We start from the raw sequence: 11,647 nt of genomic DNA on the forward strand, positions 1-11,647 counted from the left end.
CTTAGAGTGGGAACTTTGTAATACTTTTATTACCCCTCTAATACTTTTTACACAAAGGATTGTAATCACAAAGAATAAGAACATGAGGGGTGCAATGAGTGAGGAACAAAACAAAGTCAAGTAAATCTGATGTCTTGCGAAGGACACGCACTGATGAGTGATGGGACCGTAGTAGTTAGACATGCGATAAGTCCAAAGCATGTTCTAGTAGTCATACAAATGCAGGTTGTAGGATTCTGCAATTTAGACACAATGTAAGTAAATATATTTGTAATTCATTCTTACGGAATGTGACTACATTTGATCGAGTGAAACCGCCAAGTACAATCGTGATACATACAGCTCGTACCTCAAATTTGGCTACGCCCCAGCAGAGTACATTTCAGTGAAGGTCATAATCTCATCTCAACATGTCTGCTTAGTTTAGGGGGTTGTCTGGGTTGCGTTGTTCAATTTTTATTGGGTAGGAGATCAGCATATTTAAACTGATACGCGAGTGAGCCAATTGGGTGTTGGGCTTGTCAGTGGAGGGAGTGGTTAGTCGATCTGTTTCACCGTTCGTCCATTTCGTTACCAGTGTGAGACCGTGTATTTAGCTAGCATAACGGGGACAAGATGGCTGCGACAGGTCGTTACTACAGCGAAGGCGGCAGAGCGACGAAAAGGCAAAAAACCGAGAACGACGGGATGGTAATAACAAACACCTTTTACATCTGAAATTAGTGAATTAAGAACTAATTTATGGGTTCATTCTACATTTAGAATGAAAATATGTAGAGGATTCGCGCAGCCCACAATTCAAGATGCGACAAACATTAACATTACCGCAATGCTAGCTAGGAGGCGAGCTAGCAGGACGGGCAACGAGGGAGGCGCGCTTAAATGTAGCATTTTATACGAATTGATGTGAAGCCACTGAAATCAGCGGTCTACAGTATTGAATCCGATGTATAGAGGTTATATATGTACAGACGAGTTGATTTTGTTCTATATGTTGGTTAGATTGCTATTAGTTTGCTAGCGTTAGATCTTAGCCGACGATTACTAATGCTCGATGGTTAACCTAACGCGGCTTTGTTTGCAGAATGAATGACCTGGCCCATTAGTCGGGCCACGTTTTGGGGTCTTTGCTATTTAGTTACTGATGGATCTACTATACTCCCCGTCTTAGATTTATCTATCAGATAATTAATTTTTGCATCATGTGTTTTCCCAAATGTGATTCTTATTTTATAAACATATCGTTAACGGCCTTTAGGAGGGGGAGGAATTCGGAACGCTAGCAAATTTAGCCATGAGGCTAGTCATATCAATAGAGATGGCCAACATTAGCTTAGGCCTAACGTTAACATTCTCACGTGACTCGGCTGCATTTTAAAATCTTACGCATTCGCTGTATTGTTTTTCTTTTAAACTGCACGTATTTGACTTAAATACGTTTTGCATTTACTACTCGAAATTATATAACATTGATGTAGAGCCAATTTCTTTGACCGAGGCCATGGTGGCCAAGGCAAGGCGTCTGCACTCTTTGTCTGCACTCTGCTCGCCAAGCGGACAAGACTCGCTGGTTTTCGCCAGTTACGTTTCGGCTAGTTTTAGTATACTGTAATTATCATTAACGTTACTATAACAATAGAATCATTCTGATTAAATGGATTTGATGCTTTTGACCACATCTAAGTGACTTTCGTGTTCTAGGAGGGCTACGAGGACCCTCACAAGACGCTCCCCTCCGTTGTTATTCATGTAAGGGGTTTGGTCGATGGCGTCACGGAAGCAGACCTCGTTGAAGCCTTACAGGAGTTTGGCCCAATCAGGTAATTTGTCCATGTTTCTGCTCAGCACATGGAGACATTGCAACATTATTAGCCTTTACTGAATAGAGATTCAGAATGTGTCATCATGCCATTTTACCATTGGTGAACGCAAAGCATTTTGGGGATCTGTGGCAATGCCATGAACATTGTATTTTCCCCATGCAGTTACGTGGTTGTGATGCCAAAGAAGCGCCAGGCCCTTGTAGAATATGAGGACATGAGCGGGTCGTGTAATGCCGTGACCTACGCAAATGACAACCAGATCTACATAGCAGGCAATCCTGCCTTCATCAACTATTCCACAAGCCAGAAAATATCACGTCCAAGTGACTCGGATGATTCCCGGAGTGTCAACCTGGTTCTCTTACTCACCATCATGAACCCCATTTATCCAATCACAACAGTGAGTTTGATAACTGCTTTTTTATTTGTGGCTTTACACAAGTTGTTGGTTACATAAGTATAATCAATTATTTGTTTTCTGTGCAGGATGTGCTGTACACTATTTGCAACAATTGTGGTCCAGTTCAGAGGATTGTTATCTTCCGGAAAAATGGTGTCCAGGCCATGGTGGAATATCCTTTTGCAATCAGGGAACTTGAGTAGATGGCTGAACAGTTGTGCATTTTGGCAACATGTCATGTATAATTGATGTATTAATTCTTCAACTGGTTCAAGAATGATATATTTTAAACACAACCATTAATTTGCCATGTAGACAGGTGGATACGGAACTTTTTGAAAACGATGAAATCTGGCAACAATTGCTAACAAACGGTAGTTTCGTTCTTACAGTTTGTTAACAACTGGACCACACCCAACTCTGTTAACACAGAGGTGACTTCACCTTCATTGACTAGTCGTTTTACGAGTCTACCATGACGCGTCTAATGCTGTGTTCTATTAGCCCGTTATTCTGAGCACATGATTGGGAATAATGAAGCAAGATAAGGACACTTCATTGGGAAAATTGTTTGCCTAAACCATGTTTTGGTGATGTTTACAAACAATTTGTATGATTTTTAAAAAAATTATATATCACACCATAATCTTGTTTAAATGTAGGCCACACCTTGCAGCATAGGACAAGGAGTCACATGTATGCAATACTTTTTGAAAACACAGCCACAATGTGTAAAAAGCTTGAGCGCTTTAATGGCAGGAATGGGATGTAGAGATGACTATTGTCTGCTGATGTACCAAGTTCTTTCACCTCTGTTTTGTGCATGATCATTTTCCTTAATTCGAAACACGTTTGATTCGGTTCAGAGTGCTCAGAGAGCTAAGGCTTCTCTCAATGGAGCTGACATTTACTCTGGTTGCTGCACATTGAAGATTGAGTATGCTAAGGTGAGTACAAAAGTGGAGGTTATATTTCATGATTATTTAACTACCCCTGCCCTAGGTCACACTGAACTTCTAGAAATTGATTGGTTTTGTCTTGTGGTATCATGCTCTTTCCCCCTTTTTCCCCACCCTGTAGCCAACCCGCCTCAATGTTTTCAAGAACGATCAGGACACCTGGGATTACACCAACCCCACTTTGAGCGGCCAAGGTAAAACAAACCGCCACACTTCGTCAATACTGACACTACCCAGCGCCCATACTGCCACTGTGGAGAACCAAGTGGGTAACATGGAGGGTGGGTTTGGTGAGGTGGCAGACCTCTGGGGTAGTTAACTTATTCATGTATTATAGCTTTTACTCTAGTACTATGTTCTGGCTTTCTCTTGGGACATGTCTTTACATACATTCCTACACATTGAGCTTTGGTGAGTGTGGAAGCTGATCACAAAAGCATTGATGGTTTCTTAGTGTAGTCATCAGTGTTGTGATCAGCCCCTTCGCCGGGCACCCAGACACATTTACGGAGTGCAAGGATCAACTTTAACATGCTTAATTTATCTGTACACAAGAATAATGCTCTAAAAGCTCTTTCTGCCACCTTGGCTGGCTGCTTTTAATAAATAGTCTAATTGACATTAATGGCAAAGTATGTAAGGGCTGGATTAACTAAGTACACACTTGCACTGTTAAGAGTGAAGTGTGTGTATCCTGATTTTATTGAAAATGGACTAAAATGGTTGTCCCTTAATAGACAATGTTGGATGATCAGGGGTTGTTGCTGAATATACTTGATCTCAAGGCTTATCTGCTGCTAAAGCTTCCTCAATTGCTTAAACTTCCTCTATCAGAATGATTGTCAAACATCACAGGTAAAGTGGGTCTATTTGTACAACATCAAACATGGGTGATACCTTTTTGACCCAATTAATGTGACTACCTGTTGTCGGTAGTACTATTTGAATATTATAGCTGTACCTATATATACTATAGCAAAATGTCCTGTGATTGCAAAGTGGTTAATTTTAGTGAATTGCAATTGGTTGGCAGTATTTCCTCACCACACTGCTGCATCTTAAAGGTAAAGTTATTAGGCTTAATGCAATTTCTAAAACCAAAACTGTAAACTTTGGCCTTGGTGCCTAAATTCAGCCCAATCATGCTTTGCAAGACAGAATTATCTTGTCTTGAAACACGGCCACAATTGGCCCTCCATGGTTGCTCCTTGCACCTTAGGGCCCGTTATCTGAATATCCTTTTGACACTCCGAAAATCAACTGCCTCAACCAAATGCACTGGAACACATGGGATCAATACATTTTGTCTGTTCGCAATTGAAGACACACAGCTGTTTCTCAGTACCATTCCTGACACCACCACCACTACCATCACCATGCCCACCACCAATTCTTCAAGGACATTTCCACTTTCTGTTACAAAATCAGAGAATGCAACACATCTGCCACAATTATCCCCTGAATGCAGTGGGAAGGGCACAAAGAAACTGCAAGAACCAGAGAAAAGACATTTGTGACAGTCCATTAAAGCAGACATGATGATCACTCGACACATACTTCTATTGTACTACTACTACCGTACAGATCCTACGCCACGAAGACATCCTACTCTTTATTTTTTCCCATGGCACAACACATGCTTCCCTGGGCTTCTGGGTTGTTGGTACGCTTGGCATTAAGTTATGCTCTCCACGCCCTCCCAGCGGTTGTGACGTAAGTCAAGACACACGCCACTCGAGACATAACTTTAATAGTGAGTCATGATCTCACTGTCGTCAGAGGGACCCGTTTGACACATCTCCAGAAGGGGAAGGCGACTACACTTGACACACCAGATGCAAACAGACATCTCGCAACTATGGGGACCAAGTCCACACCAAACACCAAACTGATGAAGCCTACAGACAAACATGACCCTGATGCCCACCATAGCACACAGAACACGTGTGTTTTACTACCACCTGTGAACACTACAGATAAACATGCCAACACGTCACCTAAATCCTCCTCAATTGTTCCTGTCGGTTGTGCACGTCACTGACCAGTAACACTTAATGCAACACACTGGAAGAAGTCTTAGAAAAAAAACAAAAGGCCATGAAGACATTGCAAACATGCCAACAAGCATACGCACTGACATGCAGACAGACCACATGCCTAAATTTCCTCTAATGCTCTACGGTATGTCTGCTGGGAACCAGGTGTATGTGTGTCTGTGTGTGGTTTTTTTTCCCCCCTTCCTCCTGCTCTTCCTTATCTGTCCTTGCTCTGGCTACTTGCCTCTTCTCCACCGCTTTCTCCTTCCTTTCATAGTGCAACTCTTGTGTGGATGTTTTTTTTTTTTTTTTCCCCCTCACCTTTTTTCCCCATAAGTCTTTGATGAGGCCTGAGTAACACCTTCCGTATGATGCAGGTTGGGCATTGTGTGGCTAGTGTGGACGGCAGTCTGTCTGAAATGTGCAAAGTGCCAGCTTTATGCTCCACGTACGATGCAAGCAAGCAAAGTGTGCTAAAAGGATCTCTGGTTGGAGAAAACGGGCATCTACTGCAGTGGCAATAAGGAAATGAGTAGTCAGTCACGTGGTGGCAACTGAAGACAGGAGTGGATGGACTGGAGGACCTGGAAAGGATGGATCAAATTGGAAAAGGGAGATGATGGAGAAAAGGAGGCTGCTAGTGTGAATTTTCTGCGCACGCTACCAGCATTGGCCTTCTCTCCTCTTAAGTGTGTTCTGTAAGTAACCACAAGCTTCTGTTGTATTGGAAAAAAATATCATCTGATTAAGTGTTTATTTTTGTTTTTGTTTTAAGATTACCAATGTAAAACTTTCTGTCCATCTTCAATACTGTGTTGCACATTAACCAACTGGTTAATGCTCTCCTGTGTCTGAATTATATGGAACGCTGCCTTAAAACTCAAAGCCCATTTTTAGAATTTGTTATTAGTCTGTCAGCTGATCTTGTTCCCTATAAATTAGTTGCTGGCCTTTTTTCAGCCTGTTTTAATTATGTAGAAATGTGGCAAAGTACCCAAGCCCCTCAGTCAGTTCTGAAATGGCTCATACTTGCTCACTCCTGTGGAGTTTGTTGAGGAAGCAGTTCTCTAATTGCATTATATAAATGATGGGGACCATGTTGAGTTTTGTCTAGTGAGTATAGTTTACAACTGATGAGTTGGACAGGTCCATAATTGGACTTACCCCTCGGTCTGTATAGTTGTGGGTATTGGTGACCTTAGAGGCCAGTAATCAGTTTTCACAAAGGCTGGTCTTTCGGCCTGATTGTAGACTGATAAAATGTGCTGATGAATCAGGTTGGTTAGTGTGAGTATTCTCATGCTTCCTTGCCTTTTTGTATTGGGGAATTTGCAGGGCTGGTTTGTTGAACATTTCAAGTTGTCTAACTATTGTTTTCTTTCCCCCATCTTGGCCAGGACTAATAAAATTATATTTCGAAACCATGTCATCTGTTGTAGAGAAACACATGAAATGTAATGGATTTAATTTAATCTGTGGTACCTGGCCTGAGTTTTTGATAATTTGCCATATGTGTACCTATACAGATGCTGATGCAGAAGGCAATGGCAGCAATGCTCAAGGTGTGTGTTCGTGCTAGGCACTCTCCCTCCCACCCCCACCCCTTCTCAACTACTTTATAGATCATATCTGCAGAACATCCGTAGCAGGGATTAGCTGTGGGGACTGTTGGATTTGTTTTTGTTTGCTGTCTGTGGGAACCATGTTGTAGTCAAATAGTGTTGCAGATTTAATCACCCCTGTCCATATGCATTCATCTTTTGTGGAAATGTGCAGTATTTGCATGGTCATGGGCTTTTATTTATTTGTTCCCTACAAATGGAACAAAGTGGAGAATTGGCCTTAGGCCTGCTTCATGAAAATGTATTTGTAGAATAAGTGAGTCAGCGTTAAGGCTCGAGTACTTTAATTATGAGTTTAGAGCTCCCCTTTCTGTGGTGCCCCTGTGTTTCTCCCTATATCTGATTTCTTCAGTGTTAAAATGATAGATAGATGGTTACCAGGCCCTATAATTGGACCAGTTTCTTACCCTATCGCTCTTCAGTCAATTCATCTATCACTCTGTCTTCTCTTTCCTCCCCTCTTTCTTTCATGTCCCTCCCCCCTTTTTTGTCTCTTGGTGCCTCTCAGATGTGAATGCCAACCCCAACAAGCGCCAGAGACAGCCTGCTCTGCTGGGAGACCACCCTCCAGAGTACGGTAAGGCTCTCTCGGGGGACACTTATCACCATTGGCGCGTGCCTCGCTCACACAGAGGCAGGAATTGCTAAATTATTTAAAGTGACAAAATTCGGTCCGCTAAGCACAGTGGCAGCATGAGGGGGCTGTGTAGATGTCACTCAGAGAAGCTTTTTAGAACTTAAGGGCCTTTCCTTCTGTTTCTGTTTCATGTACAGAATGAACCAGATATGTTATATTGCTATTAGTTTGTGTTGTATGTATGTATTTATTTATTTTCATATGTGTTTGTTTTTTGGTTGTTTTTTAACTCGTTCATAAACTGACCCATAGGATCTGGGGATTTGTCTCTAGGTGGGCCGCAAGGTTACCACGGTTACCATGATGATGGCTACTATGAGGGTCGTCGTGTAGGGCCTCCAATGGGTCCACGTGGAAGTGGGCCAAACCAGCGGTACGGAGGCCAGTACGGCCCTCCCCCTCCACCTCCTGGGGAGTACAGCCCTCATGCAGAGTCTCCAGTTGTCATGGTGTATGGTCTTGACCCGACAAAGATGAATGCAGACAGGGTCTTCAACATTTTCTGTCTATATGGCAATGTGGAGCGGGTAGGTTCATTTGTTGGTGAAGTGTATATCTGCAGACATCTGTTACGGTGGAATAATTGAAAGAAATCAGGCACTTAAAGCTACTTACCTCCACACACCTAGGTTAAATTCATGAAAAGCAAGCCTGGAGCCTGCATGGTGGAGATGGGGGATTGCTATGCTGTTGACCGAGCCATTTCTCACCTCAACAACAACTTCCTCTTCAACCAGAAACTCAATGTCTGGTAAGAGATTTCATTTTTGTTGGTCATGTTTGACCTGTTGCACATGCGTACCCCGTAGGATTGCATTGTACATCAAAGTTTATGGCTTATCGCCAGGGGCTCATCAATATCTCGCATCATGAAAACAATCTCTACAGATTCACTTCTGTTCACCTCTAACCGAAGAAAATGGAGACCTAATTTAGAGCAAAGTTTGAGTTTTTTTCCCAAAAGAACGGCTCAGGACTGCTAGAAAGGCTTTGACTACAAAAGATGAAGATTTGTCAGACTCCGGAGTGATGGTGCACTGCATCTGTGCGGTGACACCTGAACATATGACTTACATGGAAGTCACCAGAAATACCTTTCTTGATTCCTTAGTACCACAAAATATAGCATCAGAAGTTTGCTTAGGAACATCAAAGAAAAACCTGGTGCATTTTGTAAAAGAGTCCTGTGCAAGTTAAAAACAGAACTTTTTGACTGGTGTGAGGTATGGCTGGAGAAAAACAAATGGTGTTGGTAAAAGGATAAAAAGCAACATTAATGATGCAGTCAGCAATTGTGCAGGTAGTTGTTCAAACATATTTTAACCAAGGACCAAATGAAACACCAGAGGTAGAATACCTCCCCCTTCAGTATTCCCAGAGAATTGCCACCCAGGGTTTCGTTTTTGTATGGGTGAGAACTTTGTTTCCAGTTTTCAGTCTGGACAAAGACTATATATATATATATATATATATATATATATATATGACACACACACACACACACACACACACACACACACACACACACACGTAGTGTACTCACAGAATGGGCTGTGAGCGGATCGTGTTACTGAATGTGACTGATTTTACATAGTACATAGTGTATGATTGCTGACTGCACCTTTAAGAGACCACGTCGTGCCTTTTGGTGCCCAAATCTTTGTATGCCACTGTACAAGCAAGCTGGTAATCTTGTGAAGACCTTTAAATTGTGACTCGTTCCTCTTGCACTTTTTTTCCTTCAGTGTGTCCAAGCAGCAGGCAATTATGCTGGGCCAGTCCTACACACTAGATGATGGAAGCAACAGCTTCAAGGATTTCCACGGCAGTAGGAACAACCGTTTCAACTCTCCAGAGCAGGCAGCTAAGAATCGCATCCAACACCCAAGCAACGTTCTGCACTTCTTCAACGCGCAGCCCGAGGCCACCGCTGATATCTTCTCCCAGGTTGTATGTATTGAAGGGCGGTCCATATCTAAACACATCCATTTCCTAATTCCTGTTTATGTGTGTGTCTACTTATCTTGTCATGCATCATATTTCCTCTCCCTTTTGTCTTTCAGATTTGTGATGAACTTGGCATCAAATGTCCCTCAAACGTGAAGCTTTTCACAGGAAAAAGTAAGGATGTTCTTCCTGTTGTAAGGCCGAGTACAGGCTTTGTGTTTGCACTTGATCAGAAATGTCATGTTTGCCTTCAATTTGAAGTGCAATTGCTAAATAACACTTGAAGTACTTGGTTGTTAGACATACCCTTACCCAACTTGTGCATTGTGCGTGTGTCTGACTAATAAGGTAGTTTTTGTTGATCTGTCAGATGGAGCCCCTGGAGAGCGCAGTGCTTCAGGCCTGCTAGAGTGGGAATCAATCAATGATGCTATGGAGGCACTAGCCATGATGAACCATTACCAGATGCAGAACCCTAGTGAGTTGCTCTTCATGATTCAAATGATTATAGGCAAACCAATGGTGTTCGTCAGGAAAAATCATGCTGTTAATGCACTACGTTTCTAAACCAATGCAAATGCACTTTAGAAGCAGAGCTCAAAATAGGTTTGTATGTAGAGGTCAGTGATGGGATTTGGAGGAAATGCCAATTTAAGCAGAAGTTGAGTCAGAGTTGACGCACAATATATTGTCTGGGTTTGGCACACAATACAGGCTCAATGATTAAGAATGCTAATATGGCTTGATAGTTGAAACAAAAATAAGGTCTGGAAGTGTTATTTTCCTGTAAAATGGCAACATGTTTCAGTCAGCCCCACTTGCCCTAAAATGCACTCGAAATAAGATTCTGGGGATTGAATATTGCCCTTTCAAGATCGTCTTTTCATTTTAACATAGGTGCTACACAAACTATAACCTAAGTTATCGTTCTCATCCAAGTGTTAGCCAAAACCCTGTCTACATAAAAGGTAGAGCGACAATCTGGCCATAGCCTACAGTTAAAGGAGAATTCCGGTGTGATATTGACCTAAAGTGTATTGAAACATGATACCGAGTGTGAACGTATGTCTCATAGCCCATCTCTGCTTGTCCCCTGCACGCCAAAATCTGGCGCTAGTTAGCCGATGCTACCAACAGCTTTTTCAATAGTGGTGCTTCGGCATCGGGCTAGCCATGCAAATAAATCACTGTTTTACACCCATTTATGAGGCTCAATGTATCCCCACACTTCATTGGTAGACTTCCGAGGGCCCTGACATTTAAAACGACACATTGAGAACTTTGAAAAAGCACTGGTAGTTTACTTACAAGACGATTTATACAGACAGTATCCAAAAATAATTCAGTGGAAATGCATGGATTCCAGTTGCTGCTACTGGAAGAAACTGGAATCCATGCATTTCCACTGAATTATTTTTGGAATCTGATCCCTTATCATACCTGTTCATTCTTACTCGTTGCTCGACTTATCGTGACTAAATTCAAGATGGCTGCAAACGCTAAACCTCGTGAAGATACTGTCTGTATAAATTGACTTTTAGTATTATTTTTAGACCTAGGCTGATTTCTTTTTCTTCTCCCCTTCCTAGATGGCCCTTACCCATACACGCTGAAGCTGTGCTTCTCCACTGCACAACATGCCAACTGAGTAGCACCTGTCTGCAGGATGTAACAGCCACAAACTACTAAAATCACTGCTTGACTTCATCTGTATTTTACCCTCTTGTGTGTAACGGGCAGTTGTTAGTGTTTTTGTGTCTGCGGTCATATTGAGTTGTCTTCATATTGTTTCAAGATTTATTCATGTATCCTTTGCGAGTTCTACGAGAATGACTGACCAACATGAATAAGGAAATGTTTTTACTTAAGATGGGGATGATAAGCTTTTGTACCAGTATTTTTTCTTTTTTACTGCTTTCCATCAATTTGGTTTTGTGTTGTGTTTAGCACCTGCCGAAAGTTCACACTTTGTAAGGAGACTGCATCTTGTGTTTTTGTTCTCAATAAAATTGATGAATAATTAAATTGGATTCCTTGTCGGTGTGTGTGGTTTTTTTTATTATTTATTTTTACTTTTTATTAAATTTTATTCAAAGTGAGTTTTAAAGTCATTCAGCCTAAGTTAATAATGAGAAATATAAATGTGAAATTAATTTGGTGACGTAAATGTATTTTATTTTTTTTTAATTATTTTTTTGTGGGGACATTTAAAGGTATGGAGTT

The 11,647-nt window shown here is 41.7% G+C and overlaps 1 protein-coding gene across 4 annotated transcripts; it reads left to right on the top strand.

The window, feature by feature from the left end:
• The first annotated feature begins 553 nt into the window (after positions 1 to 553).
• On the top strand, positions 554 to 11,454 carry LOC121683571 (heterogeneous nuclear ribonucleoprotein L-like). Of its 4 annotated transcripts, none has more exons than XM_042063233.1 (14): positions 554 to 690; positions 1,702 to 1,820; positions 1,986 to 2,223; positions 2,310 to 2,395; positions 3,074 to 3,170; positions 3,304 to 3,376; positions 6,745 to 6,780; positions 7,349 to 7,417; positions 7,730 to 8,004; positions 8,107 to 8,228; positions 9,223 to 9,427; positions 9,541 to 9,598; positions 9,777 to 9,902; positions 11,014 to 11,454. In XM_042063233.1, exons 1-14 carry the CDS (start codon positions 616 to 618, stop codon positions 11,070 to 11,072), a joined length of 1,638 nt encoding a protein of 545 aa, XP_041919167.1. In that variant the 5' UTR covers positions 554 to 615; the 3' UTR covers positions 11,073 to 11,454. The 4 variants fall into 4 exon arrangements, with proteins under 4 accessions (XP_041919167.1, XP_041919168.1, XP_041919169.1 ...); XM_042063234.1 differs by having other exon boundaries at positions 9,795 to 9,902; XM_042063235.1 differs by having other exon boundaries at positions 7,751 to 8,004.
• The last annotated feature ends 193 nt before the right edge of the window (positions 11,455 to 11,647 follow it).

Source organism: Alosa sapidissima, chromosome 15 (genome assembly GCF_018492685.1).
Source record: "Alosa sapidissima isolate fAloSap1 chromosome 15, fAloSap1.pri, whole genome shotgun sequence".
Taxonomy (NCBI): domain Eukaryota; kingdom Metazoa; phylum Chordata; class Actinopteri; order Clupeiformes; family Clupeidae; genus Alosa; species Alosa sapidissima.

Coding starts and splice junctions, on each gene's coding strand:
- LOC121683571 (XM_042063233.1), top strand. CDS start 616: ATGGCTGCGACAGGTCGTTACTACAGCGAAGGCGGCAGAGCGACGAAA. Junction 3,171..3,303: donor TGAAGATTGAGTATGCTAAG/GTGAGTACAAAA, acceptor CCCACCCTGTAG/CCAACCCGCCTCAATGTTTT. Junction 7,418..7,729: donor AGACCACCCTCCAGAGTACG/GTAAGGCTCTCT, acceptor ACTGACCCATAG/GATCTGGGGATTTGTCTCTA.